The 18,903-nt window shown below is 43.9% G+C and overlaps 1 protein-coding gene across 1 annotated transcript in view; it reads right to left on the reverse strand.

Moving 5' to 3' along the window:
• LOC135374081 (uncharacterized) overlaps window positions 1-18,903 on the reverse strand; it is a 35,177-nt gene that overhangs the window by 9,389 nt on the left and 6,885 nt on the right. The window contains exons 3-5 of the mRNA XM_064607079.1: window positions 8,551-8,668; window positions 760-831; window positions 296-425 (exon numbers count right to left, since the gene is read on the reverse strand). Of these exons, the coding sequence (XP_064463149.1) occupies window positions 296-425; window positions 760-831; window positions 8,551-8,573 (225 nt within the window). The 5' untranslated portion in view covers window positions 8,574-8,668. The remainder of the gene's footprint in view (window positions 1-295; window positions 426-759; window positions 832-8,550; window positions 8,669-18,903) is intronic.

Below are 18,903 nucleotides of genomic sequence, written 5' to 3' on the forward strand. Positions count from 1 at the left end.
GCTCCTCGCCCTGAGCCGCCGACGAGGGCGGTTCCGCTGAGTGGAGGTTTAATAGCAGTTTGAGGGCGGCGCTAGTGTTCAGTTCGTTTGGTGCAACGCTCGGAAACTGGAACCGAGCTCAACTAGCTCTGCGAACTCGGTTCGGCGTTAAGCGTCGTTGGTGCAACCGGGGGTAAGAATCGAAAAAAAAATCGCTGTATTACTTCGCCGCACTACGACCTCGTCTACATTTTCATAATCTAAACAATACGAAAATACCAAGTATATGATATTTTTTTCACGTAGTGATGCTTACCGCTCTCCTTCCATACATAGTAGCGCTCGTCTTACAGAATTCATCTATGCGGAATCCCACTACTCCTGAAAATGTAGGCGCGTTTTTCGTGTCTGTCGTTGTGTGGCATAGGCTTCTATTCAAGTCCTCCCTGTAAATAAACAGGTGTAGTCCTAGATATTGTGCACGTCTAATAGATATCCATTTTAATCCACGGGATATGTCAGGGATGTACTATAAACATGTATATCCCATCCACATGTCTGAGCACGTCTAATGGACGGAAATACTGGACGTTTGTGACATCCATCAGAATAAAAAATCTCCGCATATGACACAGCACATTTAATGTCAGTCGCGAAAGACCTCAGCGATTTGTATCCGCCCAAAAAAGTTACCACCTTCATCGGCTTGCTTTGAATCCGCTATCTTGGAATCTACCGACTCATCCGCCGAGAGAAGCCATTATGAAAGATGACCCTTACTTATATGCAGGGATGAGATGTTGGTAGCAATGTTCAAGATGTTCGAGATCACATACATCCTCCTTCGCTATCCTGCAAAACGAGAGTCATATGGTCATGTGAGTTTATCGACTGCCTCAGAGACTTCGTGGCGCACATGCGGCAATCTCCAACTGCTGCAAGCGTACAATACTTCCACATACATTTAGATCACCTTGCTGAAGAAAACGACTTGGAAACAACGGCAATCCGGAAATGCTCAGCGCAGCGAAATACTTTTGTGCATTTTTCTTCCTTTTCAAATATTTTCGATTTCTTCCTGCGCACATGATACTGTGATGATGCGTCCACCTGTGCGTTGACGCGCGTTCACTTAGTTCTGTTATACTCTCTAGTTCAAATCTAATTCTTACTCTCTCCGAACTGCCGAGACAGACTTCATCCGTCTGGTAGTTCGCCGGCAAAAAGCAAAGAAGCATGAAAGCAAAACGCACAAGGCTATCTTCCGACAGCAGCAGCATACTGTGAACTCCTTCGGTCGACTTTGCCGCTAGGGGCGCAACCTTTTTTTCTTTTTGCATCGCAGTCGTGCGCAGCCAACCCTCCCCCTGCGCCGGCAATTACCTCATGCATATAGTACATGGGTGTACACTTGAAAATATTTTGTGTTTCTGCCATTCTGTAACGTGAATTACAGATGGTACCGACAATGCTGATAATATGGATTGCCTATGACTCCCCTGCTCACGCCAGTATGTCGTACTGAGAAAACTACAGACAGAACATACTCCCCTCCATTGCAAACACATTCCCGAACCGTAGTCTCCGGATCCCTTAACGAGCTGCGCTCCTCCCTCTCTCTCACACACAAAATTGCTTGGTCCCTGGCCACATACCCCCCCCCCCCCCTCAACCCACGAAAGCTCTCTTCACCTCTCTGGGTACTACAACACATAGATCCTTATTGTGACGGATCTCATATTTTCATTCCCCGCATCACCACAAGTAATTTATTTATTTATTTTATTTATTTATTTATTTACACTCAGGGTTCTTCATTACAGAGGGGAGTGGGTAATATATTGAAAATAGATACATACACATATGTTATACAAAAACAAGAACAAGAAATGCAGTTGATCAAAATGCAGGTTTCATGGACAAATAAGCACACGTATCAAAACAGGTATCAAATACTATATTCGCTAAGTGCATTGTTGAAATGAGTGATAGAGCTGATGTTGGAAACAGAAGAAGGAAGGTGGTTCCACCTACGTGCTGTGCGCGGGATAAACGAATCAGCCAGTGTGTTAGTTGCAGCTATGGGAACAAACACTGTGAGAATGATCTACTCGCAAGGATATATAATGTGCAGAGGAAAGAAGTTCGTTTTTTAGCGACATGTTGTGATAATAAATTTTATGAAACAGAGAAATGCTAGAAAAGTCGCGTCGGGACTGTAATGATTGTAATGATAAATGATTCTTCATTAGTGTCACGCTGGATGTTCGATGGTAGTTGCAGAGAATGAATCGCGCGGCTCGGTTCTGCACTTGCTCCAATTCGTTAATCAGGGTACGATTACTAGGGCTCCATACAGCTGAAGCATACTCAAGATGGGGTCTAATCAGCGACTTGTACAAGTTTAGTTTAAGGCTACTAGGGACACGAGAGAAGTTACGTTTAAGGTCGTTTAAGGTATCCGAGCGTACGATTGGCCTTATTTATAATGTAGCAAACATGTGGTTTCCATGAGAGGTTTGAAGACAGGATTACACCTAAATATTTATAAGAAGATACCTGCTCAAGTGGCACGTTATCAATGCAGTATGGTTCTGCTGGCGACAGTTTACGTGTTATTCTCATGTGTTTACATTTTGCGATGTTTAATTCCATTGACCATTTCTGACACCATAGTGAGATCGCTGTTAAGTCGGACTGAAGCTGTTCAACGTCATCGGTTGTTTTGATTTCGCGATACACAACGCAGTCGTCGGCGTACAATCTGAGAGACGATTTGACAAAGCCAGGTAGATCATTAATATAGATTAGGAATAACAGATGACCAAGTACGGACCCCTGCGGTACACCAGAGGTAACCGGAGGGGGAGATGGATCATGATTATTGACAGATACAAATTGAACGCGGCAGGAAAGAAACTGTTCAATCCATACTAAGATTTTCTGATCAACGCTAAGTTTGCTTAGTTTGTACAGGAGCAGAGAATGAGAAACTTTATCGAATGCTTTAGCGAAATCTAAAAAGACGCAGTCTACCTGGGAGCTGTGGTCAAGGATAAGGGCAAGTTCATGAGTCAGTGAAACTAGTTGCGTAGCACAAGAGAAAAATTTACGAAATCCATGCTGATGAGGACAAAAAAATGAGTGAAATTCCAAGTGATTGACTAAGTGTGTTCGAAAATTGTACATGGCACACTGGTCAACTATATAATCCCGTAACTCAAGGGTGAACTTCTATCTCCGGATTTGTACAGCGGAATCACCTTCCCAACCTTCCAATCGGATGGAACACAACCTTCTTCTAGTGACTGTTGAAAAAGTGTCGAAAGTACAGCGGCGGATGAAAGTGAAGTTGCTTTAAGAAATTTGCTATTGATTCCATCAACGCCTGCCGAAGATCACAGTTTTATCGCGTCAATCACCTTCATAATTCCAACGATGTCAAACACTAGGGGATCCATTGGAAGAAGGTTAACTGATATGCTATATGACATATCTACAGATGCAGTGTGAGAAAATGACTTAGAAAATTGATCATTTAACACGGAAGCGCACTGATCAGGCGGAATATCATCACCACTTGGTTGTTGCAGCTTAACATCATGTTCGCCCCCATCTCTGAAGACACTCCAAAACTTCCTGGGATTCTCTTTTAGCATGGTCGGCAGAGTTTGCTCGAAGAAAGTATTCCTTGCGTTTAAAACTTCCTCTTTATATTTTTGCTCAGTGTAGTAGAATACGGCCCAACGTTCTGCGTTGCCAGACTGCTTAGCGGCACGAAATAACCTTTTTTTCTTATTTCGCAACCTCGTGAGATGAGTGTTGAACCACGGGGAGTCAGACCGCGAGAAAATTCTGCGTTGCGGAATGTATTTTTCCATGAGAAACTCCACAAAGTTTCTGAACGCGTTCCAGTTTTCATTTACTGACCGCGTGTGACATATTTGAAGAAAGTCTGACGACCATGCTTCAAGCAAGCTGTTGATAGTTGTGAAATCAGCATTCTTGTAATCCCGAATTATTTTACTCTGCCTTACTGGACATGGAGTAGACATGTTAAGCTTAAAGTGGATGATTTTGTGATCACTGAGACCAGGTGAGCACGTCATAGATGACAGGTAAGTTGGCGTTGTAGTGAAGACGAGGTCTAATGTTGATGAAGTGACCTCTGTTACCCTAGTTGGCTCTTTTACAAGTTCAGTTAAATTAAAGTCTAAGCACAGGTCTAAGAATTCATTACAGTCAGAAGAATATGGTACAACACATGGTGATTCACGCTCCCAAGTTATATTAGGAAAATTAAAGTCACCGAGCAGGAATAAAGGTAATGCTGGATAACGAATAACTACCGTATTAAGGACATCATGAAGTTTGCACATGAATGAACGATCCAGCGATGGAGGACGATAACAGACGCCCAAAACAAAACGGACGTGTTGACAACATATTAAAACCCAAAGTATTTCAAGATCACAATCAATGTTCACGATAACTGCGTTGAGGTGTACGGCTACTGCCACGAGGACACCACCACCAGTGCCCCAAGCAGCACAATGTACTGAAAGTCGAGTGCAATAGGGGTGGACGGGTAGGTGGAAGGCCTTGAACACACTCGTGAATCTAAAGAACATTGATAAGACACATACCGGCCACCCCCATTGCACTCGACTTTCAGTACACTGTGCTGCTTGGGGCGTGAGCCTCTATCAGCGCGGAAAACATTGTAATCACGTTCACACCTAAATAACTCACGGTTTGAGATTAATGCACGTTTCAGTCAGCACAACTATAGATGCATCACATGAGTCAATAACTGAGCAAAGATCGTCACGCTTGTTTACAACACTCCGTATATTGGTGTACACAACAGTTATTTCATTTGTAGAACTATGACCATCACCCTCTGCGAGTGGTCAATTAGGCGTGCGTTCGACGACGCTTACATACGAACCGCGTGCCTCATTACTCGAACTCGCAGAATCCAGCGTTTCTCCTGAATTGATTCTGTTCTGGTACCGTGAAGGACTAGTGTTTTCGTAGACAGAGTCAGCTTCACTATCATACATAAAACATTTGTTGTCGATGTATAACTTATTGTAGCGAAGCTTAAAAGGACTGTTCATGCTCTTCCCATACTCTAATAGCTTTTTCCTAGCAAGACGAGTGGGTAGAGAAAAGTCTTCTGCAATGCTGAATTCACTCTCTTTTAGCTTGTGCCGCAACTGTAGCACACTATCTTTTACTTTAAAGTTCGCGAAGCGGACAATAATGGGCCTGCGTTTATCATTACGGAAAATTCCGATCCTGGGGATCCGGTAATGGGGTAGAGCATCGACTGCCATCGACCATGGTGGATGAAACACCCCATTCGTCCTCTCAATATTATCAATACAGTTCTGTGTTGAGAATATTAAGAGATGGACGAATCTAGAATTTCTTGAATCCGAATTCGAATCCAAGGAAGGTTCTACGAATTCACGAGACTTACGAATCTCGAATCTTTCAGTCCTTTCTTTAAAGAGAGTTCAAGAGGCCAGGGAACAAACTATTCTACTGAAAGGTGCTGACTTTGTTTAATAAAACACAAAGAACATTTCGGCAGAAAACATAGCAACACAGTCAGCACAAATTATTGCAGTAACTTTGCACCAATATTGCAATGCAATGCAGTTCTGCAAAGAGGCGGCTGCACAAAATTTGTCTGCTTTGACTAGTGGGCTGCACTGGTTATGCTGTGCTCTCAAACATGTTTCCTGTAAACATGAAAGTAGAGAATATTCAATAGATTACATAAAATATGGTTTCTACACTCTCAGAAAAAAAGTGAGTCAAAAGGGTGTCAAACAATGCTCGGACACCGTTGCGAACACAGAAAGCGTTGCAGCGACACCTTTTCTCGCTCGTATTTAATGTGGGGTCTTAGGTGCACTCCCTTCATGGAGAGGTGTTAGCCTCACTCCCCTAACGAGGTTCTTCCAGACTATGCAACAGTACAGTCTGGTATCCTTATTTATTTGTTAACTTTACCGAGACACGCCTGTAAATAATAGAAGAGATGAACAAGCCTGTGTCTAGCATGGCAAAAGTAGTTTTGTTCCTGCAGAAGGCATTTACATTTCGCAAGCCCTGGCAAGCCCTGGCTGTACCAAAAAAAGCCGTTTGTGGCAAATATTCTTGGAAAGTATCCAACATTACTCACCGAGGAACAGGTTCTGCAATTTCACGAGCAAGCTGGTGCCTATTTCCTACATATCTACCGCACAATATATGAGCACAAGGAAGTTTCCTTGTGCTCATAAAGTTTCTTAAAGAGATTCTACAATGTATTCTTTTCTCTTTAATTGTAACTGACACTTGGATCGGTCGTTTCATTGGAGGGAAAATGTCCGTGGAAATACTCTCTAAAGAACTAAGAAATGGAACGTTCGGTACAAAGGGATATGTGTTCTGCAACGCTAAGCGCAGATGCAGATGCAGATGCACTTTACTGCAGATGCAGTGCGAGTTCATGAGGCGTATGTCCGTCACCATTACAAGACTTTTGTGCTCTAGGGGCAGGTTGTAAAGTGCATAGTGCTGCAATCGCAATGAATGCTTCTGAGGAGTGTTCTGCTTCCGTAGTTCTATGGGACTCTACCTTTACTATTGAGCAAGACTGAGAGGCACTGCGCCTGTTGTTCGTGTTTTGGGGCGCGGGCAGTATTGTTTTTGTAACGCGGTGTAGCGCAGATCGGTATCTGCACAAAATAAGTCCAATGAAGTAACACTTAATGACAGGGTAGGAAAGAGTGCTTAGTGTTCTCTGTGATGTGCTTGTTAGGCAGTCAAGGAAGCACATGCGGGAATGGTGCCAGGGTAACACCCTCACGGAGGGGAGTCGAGGACTACTTTATCAAGGGAGTCAGTAGAACATCCTTAGAAGGGGAGTAGACCAAAGACTACAAAGGGAGGCATATGTGACCAGCGTGAACACCCCCAATAGAGTTTCTCATACTCTTTTTTTTTTTTCTGAGAGTGAAAGATCATGCTGAGCGAGATGTATTTTTATAAAAAGTGCACACCTGAGTCTTGTGACTAGTTTCTGTAACTAGTATTTTGTCTTTTTTACTCTCTCTCCCTCTTGTGTGTCATAAGCGGCCGCAAGGTTCCAAGCTGACCAGAAGATAATAAACTCATTTGCACAATCCTGATTATGTGATAACATTTGGAACACACGGACCTTGTTATCCCCAATAACACAAAGCAATCACGCTTTTGCGCCGTATATTGTGGATGTTCTTTCACCGGTGTGGACAGGTTTTCTGATGGCACTGCACCTTGTTTCAGCGATTCATATTCAGCTTCTCTTTCGTAGTCGCAATTGTGGCAATATTCACTAGAAACACGAGCAGTTCATGGCACCGCACCTCCTTTCCATTCCGGCGGTCCGATTGCTTCGTGCGATAAAAAAAATCCGTCTCGTCACTTGAGACATATGCTTCCCACTAAGTCTAAAAGTCTGTCCACAAGACCTGCTGTACTTAGTCCAATGTTGACAGGGTTGACAAAACGTCGAGTGATGTCGGGGGACTCGTTCAGCCCATCAACACCCGATCCTCAAGTTCTGCTGGTTCAGGAGCAACAAATTCACAGGCACGCTGTTAGCACATGCAACGTCAGACATCCCATACTGACCACAAAGTACACAAAATACACGACAAGCGTTGCTTGTTGTATATCTTCTTGGACGGTCATACCTCTGCAGCATCACATATGTTATGAGTAACGTACATGTCTTGACTTGAGACAACTAATCGCTTAGCATACTAAAATTGGTCATCGCATTATTACGGAACGCCTTCGCATACCAAGTTTCGCAAGTTTCAAGACAGTGTATACCAGAAGTCTCAATGTGTAAGCCCCAAGACAAGGGTGTAGCTATATCCTTTGTGATGAAATCAAGGAGGTGCATCATAATTGGCTTACCGGAGCAGTGGTAGTACAGTTCGGATAATCGTACCCCAGTCGAAAAAAAAGTAATGGGTCCAATTGGAAAATTTTCAATTGGATCCAGTTTGTCGACCAGTTGTGTTTTCGACACCCATTTGACCAATTGGACCCGTTCCAAAAACAGTTGTTCTTCCCATTGTACACCAAACTGGTGTTCCAATTGGTCGACCGGTTGTGCTTTTGCCGCCTATTGGACTGAAAATCAAATGAACCTATTCAGGACCCAGTTCGTGCTCCCACTGCATTCGCAATTGGAGTTCCAAAGTTGAAATAACTTTCCCAAACGCAATGCATGCGTTACGAATACGTATTCGTAACACACGCATTGCGTTCAGAAAAGTTTTTTACAGCGAAACAGCTCCAACTACAACTTCTTTGTAACAACTACAAGGATGTAAGTAACTACACAACACAAGCTCGCGTTGTGTTCTTACGTAGCGTCCTTGTAGTTGTGCCTATAAGCTCATGCTTCGTCGTCATGGACCCTGCGGACAAGCTTTCCTGTGCGTGTCCTGTTATCTGTATAGCGTGTAGTTAGTGTATACTCCGTTGAATTTGGATATTCTCGCATGATCGACGTACCTGACCAGGGTGGTGTCCCACATAGATTGTACAATAGCTTTATATGAAAAGGGAGCGTCGTAGAAGATGTTGGGCTCCAAGCGTCCTCCACAGGGTCCTTTTCCTGTGTAGTACCAATCTGAAAGATGTCAGTACATTGAAACAATGAAGACTCAATGAAGGACACAATGAAGATATCGTGATACTCTATCGACCACAGTTGATCGACCACAATTGAAGCATCACGAATTTCCGCACTAGAACGCTCCGGCAGAGACAGCCGTTGCAGTCTAAAGTTCCGCCAGCAATTCACTTCGCTAGACACATCTTGCCTGACCCAAACATACTCGGCAAGTTCTAGATAACATTTTTGCATTTCAAATTGAAATTCGGAACTGAACGAAACCGAAGATGGCCACTAGCACCTTCAAGTAAAGTAGTGTGTGAGCTGAATGAAATAGTTTCGATTTGTTTTTCACAAACACAGCAGTATGTTGTGAGGCTTAAAGGGAGAGTTCAGAACGATCGGGCAAAAAATGATGCACGTCATACCTGCCGAATAATATCCGCTTATACGTACCATAAGTCTGGTGGGTAGGATTCTGGCGGATCCGTAAGAAAATATGAAGGGAAGTTGCTCAGGACGAGAGCCCCCGATAGCCGTGGAGTGTTTGAAAGTGTTTCAAAAGTTCAAAAACAGTTGAGTGAAGTGACAATGGAGACGAGACAAGTACAAACACTGTCAGAGACAATGAACAACAACAATCACTGTTTGAAATATCGGCGACCCCCGTCGTGAGGCACGTGCCTTCACACCACAGACTTTCTCCCACCTGTGTCAAATTCGGCTTCAAATCGGGATGGAATGAAAACGAAACAGGAAGCTGGAGAGATTTCATTTTCATTTACAGTCAACCCTCAATTTATGAACACCCTCGGTTCCCCGAAAAATCGTTCATAAATCGAGCGATTCATAAATCGAAAATTCCGTTAGGTGAGTACTATCGAGCAAATGGAACAGTATTTCCGAGTTGTTTTTTTGTTTATAATGCAATATATTGTGTAATTTTGCTTTCGACCATGCCTTCTGCTGTATCAATCTCACAAAGCACAGATGTTATCGCATTCACACTCTGTTTATTATGCAATACTAAATAGTGTAATTTTGCTTTGGACCATGCCTTCCGCTGTGGCAATCTTGGAAAGAGGAGATGTCAGCACGTTCGCGCTCAACTGGTCTCGGATTTCCTCTGGGCTTTTTAACCTATGTCTATTAATCTCCGGGTGAGAGCGGACACCTTATTCGTGAATTGAGGTCAGGAACACTTCTGCAAAAACCCGTTGTTCGGATTTCGAGGGGTTAAGAACCGAGGGTGCAATACCTGGCAAACGTGTTGTCTGTTCAAGCGTCATTCATGAGACCACGAATAATCCCTTTGAAGGTTTTTGTTGGCCTCGGAACGACCCGTTCATAAATTGAGGGCAAAAACGCTGGGCAACTCCTAGTTGCCAGAAATTCCATTCATTATTCGAATACCGAGGTTCATAAAACGAGGGAAAAATGCATGTAAAAAGTTTGGGTCCTCGTGCTAGTGTTCATAAAACGAGGGAATTCATAAATCGAAGGTTCATAAATCGAGGGTTGACTGTATTTCATTCTACACAAAATATATCACAAACTAGAAACCATAGACATGGAGGAGCCAGAGGGAAAACACCCGGTTGCAGGCTCCTCCATTAGAGACATTTCTCCTCCCCAGGTCCACCGCGCAGAAGTTGTAGAGGAGATGGTGTTCCTTTACATGAGTCCTGACCGGCGATGATGCAGTGTCCCAGCGGGCAGATGGTCGTGGCGTCACGCTAGGACGGTGCCGGTAGAACTGACAAGCCAGCGCAGCAGCTCGTGGCAGCAGGGGCACATCGTCGTCGTCATCGGTGGACACAGGACACAGTACACAGTACTCCCCCTCTCAGACTCGGAGCGGGTAGAGACACGGTGACAAGAGGCACGGCGCAGGAATCACGGCTAACTTGGCGGACGCTGGTGGGCTAAGAGTACCGGAGCGTCGGGGAGGGTGGCGAAGTCACGCAGGGCGTGTTGCGATGGGGGCGACGTAAGCCGTAGTCACGAGCGTGTTCTGGCGTTGCCGAGCTGACGCGTCGTCAGGGCGAGTGACCAGCGGCTCGGAGATGCGGTGAGGGAGCACGTTGCTCGACCAGGTACCGCTGGTAGATCCGGGGAATACCATCACGATATACGTGAAGGCCTGGCGAAGTGTGATGGACCACGGCGTACCGCAACCGGTGCGGGGCGTCGAAGCCGAGTGAGAAGATGGTGGCCCCTATTACGTTACGAGCCCCCGGTGTAACGAAGTGCTTGGGGACTCACGAGTTTTGCCGTAGCGCCATCGACTGCTGTCAGCACTAAGTTTGGTGGTGGTGAGGTGGGCCGAATTGATGCCTGATATTGACGGTGGTTGTCCAAATTTGGGTTGGTAAGATGCCGAATTTCGCCGAATCTGGTGTTCTTCGTCCGGGTCGCCAAATGTAGAGGACGATGGTCTTCCTCTACACATTACACATGTCCTGACCGGCGATGATGGAATGTCCCAGCGGGCAGATAGTCGTGACCTCACGCTAGGACGGTGCCGGTAGAACGGACAAGCTAGCGCAGCAGCGCGTGGCAGCAGGTGCACATAGTCTTCGTCATCGGTGCACACCACACAATATACCACGCCGGTCGCAACCGCCGTGTAACATTCCGGAAACACAATAGAAGATTTCAGATCAGACTGATAAATAGAAACAACTTCTACGAGCACAAAACAGCGCTGGAATGGTATGGCTTGTAGAAGCACCTCCAAAAAGGCTCGCTTGTAGAAGCTAGCCTTTATCAAATATCAAAAGCAGTTTTCATGACTTTTGAAATTTTAGATCGAAAACAAAAGGGGAACCCTTCGAAACAGGTAGGCAAATATTTCACAAATAATGAACCCCATGAACGAACGCAGCTCCTAATAACCCAATATACATTTCATTCGGCTCCTGCCTACTCAATGACGTATATAAATGCTTTCAAACATGATAACTCGCACGCCTCTCTCCACCACGCATACGCCACCTGGCTACGTAGCCTTTTGCAGTCCGATCGCGGGAGGAGCTCTACGCTCTGGAGGGACGTGACGTGACGTTTCAGATTCCCAGCCAATAAACAAGCTCTATTATCAGCGGTGAGGCGGAGTGTTCTGTTTGTTTCTGGGGAACTACATTTTGCCATCCGCCGTTTCGAAATTAAGCGTCATGAAATCTCTCTCCAACATCTCCGTCTCGACTAAGCAATACTTAGAGCCTAATGTTGACGCGAAAGTCAGTAGTTGGGCTGCTATCACATGACACGATTCGCACCCGGGTACCTCCCAATTACGACGTGACATGGCCAGCACGCACTAACCACTGAGTCGCGCGAGCTGGTGACGCGATGCCGCGTGGTTCAATCCAAAGTACGCCAGCCCAGTCGTCTGAACCATTCGAAGGTGACCAAGACGACGACCATCGCTCACCTGAGATTCAGGAACTGTAGCGCCGTATATTCATTCTCGCTTGTGTGGTGCTGCGTGTAAGGAAACCTGTTCCGTGTGTGATACCTCCACTGAACGCAGAAAGCGACAACGGTGGTGGACAGCGGTACCAGCCTGTGATCTGCCTGCGACCTCACGCTAACGCTACAGGGTCCGCACTCCCTGATTCGTTTCACTGATTCGCGTTTTTCCAGTTTGAAGATGGAACCGTTTAGGGGTTGAATATAATATGATTAACAAACATCTAGTCAACTTTCGCAAGTGAAGTAAAATTATTCGTGGAACCCTTCATAATTGGTGAGGAAAGAGCCAGGTCAAAATGACGTCAAGTGAGATCACAGGGCGGAGCTAAGAAGCGACAGAGTGCATTGTATATATCATCCGCATGCAAGCGCATTTCGGATTTCGGCGATAGTAAGTACAACGAGCTGTCACTGCCTAAGCTTTCACTAATTTAACGGAGAGAAATGCGCACCTTGTTTACGTATTTACTGCCCCTTTAAAGCAGCATGGAAAATGGGGAAGTTCACTCCTTGACCGCGTTCAAATATCTCAAAACTGTCCTACCAAATATTTTTTGGCCTATGCGAACGTTTGATAACCCTCTATTGCGAAGCTCTCAGCTTATCTGTACAGGTCGCGTGACAAGTCAAGAAAGGCGTCGCATGATCTAGCGAAGCACCTGCATCTTCTCACAGGATGGATGCCACTCAAAGGGGCACGCAGGTTCACATGAAGTGTGCGAGAGGACCGCCTGTTGAGTTTCAAGTGACAATCATTATGCGAAGATACGCAGGCAAATCTGGAATTAAGTACATATCAGACATATAGCGAATATCTTACAGCATGCAGTTGACATCAGAAATGGTCAATAAATTGATATTTGAATGCTCCTTGCGCAGTGTGTTAAGGCAGGAAAGTAATGTGTCATCAACTTGAGCAATACTAGATTGGCCAAAAACACCGAACGTGTCTCTCCAAACAACAAAATGTGTGGATGGCGTTTCTTATTGCGAGGCGAGTGAAGTAGCAACGCTGACTACATATTGTCAACATGATTCGTATATATGGCCGGAGTCCTAATCTTCTGATTACATGCCCGTATATATCCATGATCGCTTGCTTTTGACGATCCTTACCAGCCGCATCTCGCCTTCTTGGGGTGTTTGTGATTTCGGGAGATCGTCGTTTGATTTACCGTTGTTTGTTTGTTAGTATGTATCACGTTCGTGGCGCTGTTCAAGCTTTGGTTTCTTTGCGAAAATTCGAACTTTATGGTATTAAGCTGTCCGAGTAGGAGTGACTTTCCCTGCTCGCTTAAGATAAATTGTGTCCTTTTCCTGCGCTTTCTTCACGCAGGGACAATGCAATTGAGTATTTATCATTATGCAATAATTATCTGATAGCAGAAATGGGCGTCTGTCAGTTTCTTAGCGTGTGCCTCGTTATTTTATTTTTTCTCTTATAGCCATGCAAGCAAAAGTGCATGTAATTTTCGCTGCTCTTTTCTTATTTTCTCTACTTTTCCGCTGAAGAAAGCCTCCTGGTAAAAGCTGAATAGTGTTCTATCAGTGGAAGTGGGGTTGTTTGTTTGATTTTGTTGGGAGTTCAAAAAACCTTGATGAAGTAAGCAGTGCTTAATTTTGCAGTCATGGGTTTTTGAGCAGAAATGCTGGTATCTGAGCACGGAGTAGAAATTCCTATATTTCTCTGCTCCCTAAGAAACTTTGTACGTCGTTTTCCGAGCAAACCGCGTTTAGTTTACGCAAAATAGAAAAATGAAGTTGTGTACGCTCAATATGATTTTCTGTCGCAGGCTTAGGTCATTCCCCGATGAGCAGTATTTTGTATGTGATGTCGCATGTCTGGACTTATTCAGTAGTGTCTTGCAAATTTTACCCTTCGCTAATACCTTGTTGCTGTCATGTTGTGCTAGCCGCGTATAGCGATAAGCGGTGATTCTCGGATTATTCCTGAGCGGTTCGACTTAAGCCTTTTCTCTGCTCACTTAAGGAAATTTGCATCCCTGTCCTGTGCTTCCTTTACGCAAGGGCAATGCGACTCTGTATGTGGCATTATGCAAGAATTATCAGGTGGCAGAAATGGGTGTCTTTTTCTCAGCTTATTAGCGTGCGCTACGGTTTCTTGCTGTTACAGCAAGTGGGGAACAAATGCCGTGTAATTTTTCGCGGTTCTTTTCTTCTTTCGCTGCTTTTACTCAGAATGTAGGTGAGGGGGAAAGTCAGCATCCAGGTAGAGCAGGAGAAGGCCGCTCGGCTGAGGAGAGTTCATGAGAATGGAATTTGTATGTATATGCATATGTCTGTATGTATGTTGTTTGTATGTATGTGTTGTGTGTGTTTGTTGTGTGTGTAAGTATTTGCGCAGAAATGCTGGTATGTGAGCGTGGAGGAGAAATTACAGTATAGCACCTCTCCTTGTGCATTCCTGAGCTGATGACTGTGTGTGCATGCTTTTTTCCTGGTTTGTGACGTCATCACGGCATGTTGGGGCTTGTTTAGCAGTGTTGCAATTGTACCCGCCGCTATTATCTTGTTATCTTGGGTTAGCCGCGTAGCGATGTGTGGTGACTCTGCGATTATTCCTGAGGTCTTAAGCCTTTTCCCTGCTCGCTTCAAGGAATTTGTGTGCCCTTGTCCTGTGCTTTCTTTGCGACAATGCGGCTGTGCATGTAGCATTATGCAAGAATTATCTGATACCAGAAATGGGTGTTTTTTTCTTAGTTTATAGCATATGCTTCACTTTTTTTAAGTCAAGCACAAGTGCGCGCAATTTTTGCTGCTCTTTCCTCAAATCACTGCTTTTGCACAGAAGAAAGTCGCATGGTACAGCTGAGAAGTGGGTTTCTCTGCTTGTTTGTTAGATGTTGTTAGGACCTCGGTATGTTGAAGTAGTACGCTGTTATAGGTATTTGTGCAGAAACGCTTGCATCTGAGCGCAGGATAGGAATTCCTTAAGCACGGCACCCTCAGTGTAAATTATTGTGGATGTGCCTGCTTCACTGCATGACAAGGCTGAAATTGGAAGAGAAAAAATTGGAATGCTTCATTAATGGCGATCCAAGTAATAGGGCAATTATAGTTTCCATAAAAAGTACAATTTTAATAGGCTCCTAAAATTAGCTTTGTAGTAGCTTTTCTAAACTGCAATGCAATAATCATTAATATAATATAGGAATGCCATCATGTTCCTGTAAAGGCGTTTTGTCTAGTCTTCCGTCGAGCGCGAAACTTTGCCCCCGGCGTTCGCGACTTTTTGCTCGCAGGTGTAGCCTCAGACAACGAATGTATGAGCATAGAAAGGGTCATGTATTACATGAGCCTGGTAATGATGTTGAGTGGTCTCACTTATTATTTTAAAAGAGCAGTGGTAGTTTACTGGTGATATGATTCTAATGACCATGATGAGCCTCTGGGGTGAAAATCGCTAATATGCATGGTGCTTTTTTGTTGAATTTTATTGTAAAAATGTACGTCATTAAGAATCGGACAAAGGAAATACTCTTGCGATTCAATAATTAATAGGAGTCTTTGCCGCTGTCTTCTTCAGACAGGATGTGATGACGTCACGCAGTCTGTAGCAATGCGTTGACCGTTACTGGAAAAAAGTGTAGCAATAGAAAAATGGTGCGTATTGCCCTGGACAGATTTATGATGAGCACTGTTTTTGAATACGAGGAGTGCGTGTGCTTAGAAATAGTTTGATACTGGTTTTCTTCTTTATTCAAGTGTTTCTTTCCGCTTTTTTCCACCTTGTTGTCTGACAAACATGCGCTGACATGCCTGGGCCTGTTCTAACATGCTTTCCTTCTACATGTAGTTTTTCCTTTTTGAAAAGAGTCATTCTTGACGATGTCGATAGTGCTGCCCTGAATGGGAATAGTGCTATTCTTAATACTTTTGCGATTCATTTAGTTCAAAGAGTAACCGTGAGGGGGACAGGTGTGTGACTTTATTCAGGAGGAACAAAGCATCATTATTCAGTTAGCTGCCTGGCTGTCGGATGGGATGGACATGTCTTGCTGAACCACTATTCTATTTTTTCCTGTACAGTAAGACTTTGGGAATGAAATGCTTAATTCCTACAATCTCCTCTCATGTATGGTGCTCTTCTGCAATAGTTCCCTATGCAATCATTATAGTAGAATAAAGGAAATAATATTGGGATACTGATTCAATAAATAACAGGTCCTCTGTCCAGAGCGTACGCGTCCTTGAGCCACGCACCTGCATGATGACGTCATACGGCAACACTATTGTTTCATGTTGACCTTGTCTAGAGGAGCATTAGTGGATAAAAACAGTGTAGCCCTGAGACAATAGGATGACGTCACGACCAATCCTGCAGGCAGTGTTGCCAAGTTGGAGGATTTCCCTCCAAATCTCGAGGGTTTGTGCCGGAGCCTAGAAGAACTTCGATTTGGAGGGAGGAGGGAAATCTGGAGGTTTTGGTTTCACTTCGGAGGGATTTCAGAGGAATTTCAACTTTCGTCATGTACCCATAAAAATTTTGCTAATACGACCCCAAAACAGGATCAACGAATGTCAGACGACAAACTGCAGAAGTTTCAGAACGCCTGATGTTTTAGAAAATAGCGTGTTGCACACCTTATGCGGCTGACTCGGGGGTTTTTTCGTGCTTCGTGTGCTGGCCTCTGCTCCGGCCAAGCGTCCGCTCCCCCCGTGACGGCGGACGAGTGTTGGTTTTTGCATGCTCTGTGAAGCTCTTTGGATTTTTCGCGAATCTGTTTACTTCTGGGGCACAATATCCCTCCTCACAATAATGGGGAAGCCTTCCAATCCAGAGAAGAAGTCACCATACCGACAGAAGTTCTCGAAGGAGTGGCTTAAACTTGATGAATTCAAAGACTGGCTTGAAGAGGTATCCCAAAGCATAGCATTGCAAAGCAATGCATTCTGACAGACTTCTAGACTCGATCCCCACTCTTTAATTTTATTTTCTCACTACTCTCCCCTCAACTCGAGTTGGGGCGTTACTCGGTAAAGGTAAACCTGTGATATCTTGTTCCGCGCAAGTGAATATATCAGCATATCATCAATATCTAATTGTTTCACTGAAAATACACGATATTTTTAGAAACGGAGGTTTTCATCTCCGTCATCTGCTCCACGGCAGTGCAAGCCTTTACAGCTGTGTCCTTCAATGTAAAAAATTGTGAATTGTATTAATAAATAAAGGGAAGTAGACGGTATTTTATTGTACTCCTCTCTTATTATTTTTGTTCATTGCATGTGTATGCATGTATCGCCACAGCTAAATTTCATACCGTGTCCCCATACACGCAGTGTACAGATCATATAGGAGACGCAGGTCCTACATCTCCTATAATACCTATATCGCTCCTGTAAAACCTATAACTCCTGTGGTACCTACACCACTTATAGGTCCTATATCCAATAACATCATATGAGGATCTACATATAGGATTTTTCAGTAGGGATGCACGCATGAATAGCAGAGAAACACTATGAACGGCACACCATCCACACGTAAACAATGAAATAATGAGAAATAGAATCAATAGCTAGCACAGAACGAAACATATGCACCAAAGCAAACAAGAGGTACACAGAAGAAAATAATGAAAAAAAGCAATCAATCAAAACGATAAACATGCACGGATGAATAGCAGAGAAATGGTTTGAACGATGCATCTGCTAACATGTAAGCAACACAGGAAAATAATAGTGAAACAAACTATCAAACATTACAATTTGAAATTGAAATTATATATCTTTTGAACTATCATAAAATCAACCTTGCGAGCTAACAATATAGAATTTTCGTCCTACTAAGGCACTATAAACATTACCTTGACAAAGCTATCCAAACACGCAGCACAACTATGCTTTACACAGTACAACCAGACTCGAGACCCGGTGGGGTCACTCTCTCCCTACCTGCGATGTTCGCCTCCCGACTTGTCACAGAGATATCTACATTCTCTCACAAGCATTGAATGAACATTTCGAAGACGTACCCAAGCAGCACAATGTACTGAAAGTAAAGTGCAATAGGGGGGGACGGTATGTGTGTTATCAAAGTTCTTTAGCTGATAATATTTTCTCGTTTGCTTAGATAATGTTTCTCTAAAACCAGTGTGCACTGACATAAAAGTCTATTCTTAGATTTTTTGCGTGCTATTGTTTTTTGATAGAATTCTTATTGTGTTCTTGAGAGTCGAATAATTCCAATGTATATTTGCGATCAATAAAAAAAATCGTCTCTGTACACCAGTCGTAAGAATATTTCCTTTTGGAGGAAAGAATGTGAAAAAGATAGGATTTCCCCACCCTACAGATTGACAACAGATTCCTCGCTTTGGGCTGCATAGATGGAGAGTGTGACCCCACCGGGCTGCATAGAGGGAGAGAGTGACCCCACCGGGTCTCGAGTCAGGTTGTACTGTGTAAAGTATAGCTGTGCTGCGTGTTTGGATAGCTTTGTCAAGGTAATGTTTATAGTGCCTGAGCAGGATGAAAATTCTATATTGTTAGCTCGCAAGGTTGATTTTATGATAGTTCAAAGATATATTATTCCAATTTCAAATTGTAGTGTTTGATAGTTTGTTTTACTATTATTTTCCTGTGTGTTGTTTACATGTTGGCAGATGCATCATTCAAATCGTTTCTCTGCTATTCATCCGTGCATGTTTATCGTTTTGATTGATTGCTTTTTTTATTATTTTCTTCTGTGTACCTCTTGTTTGCTTTGGTGCATATGTTTGGTTCTGTACTGGCTATTGATTGTATTT

This window comes from Ornithodoros turicata, unplaced genomic scaffold (genome assembly GCF_037126465.1).
Source record: "Ornithodoros turicata isolate Travis unplaced genomic scaffold, ASM3712646v1 Chromosome42, whole genome shotgun sequence".
Taxonomy (NCBI): Eukaryota; Metazoa; Arthropoda; class Arachnida; order Ixodida; family Argasidae; genus Ornithodoros; species Ornithodoros turicata.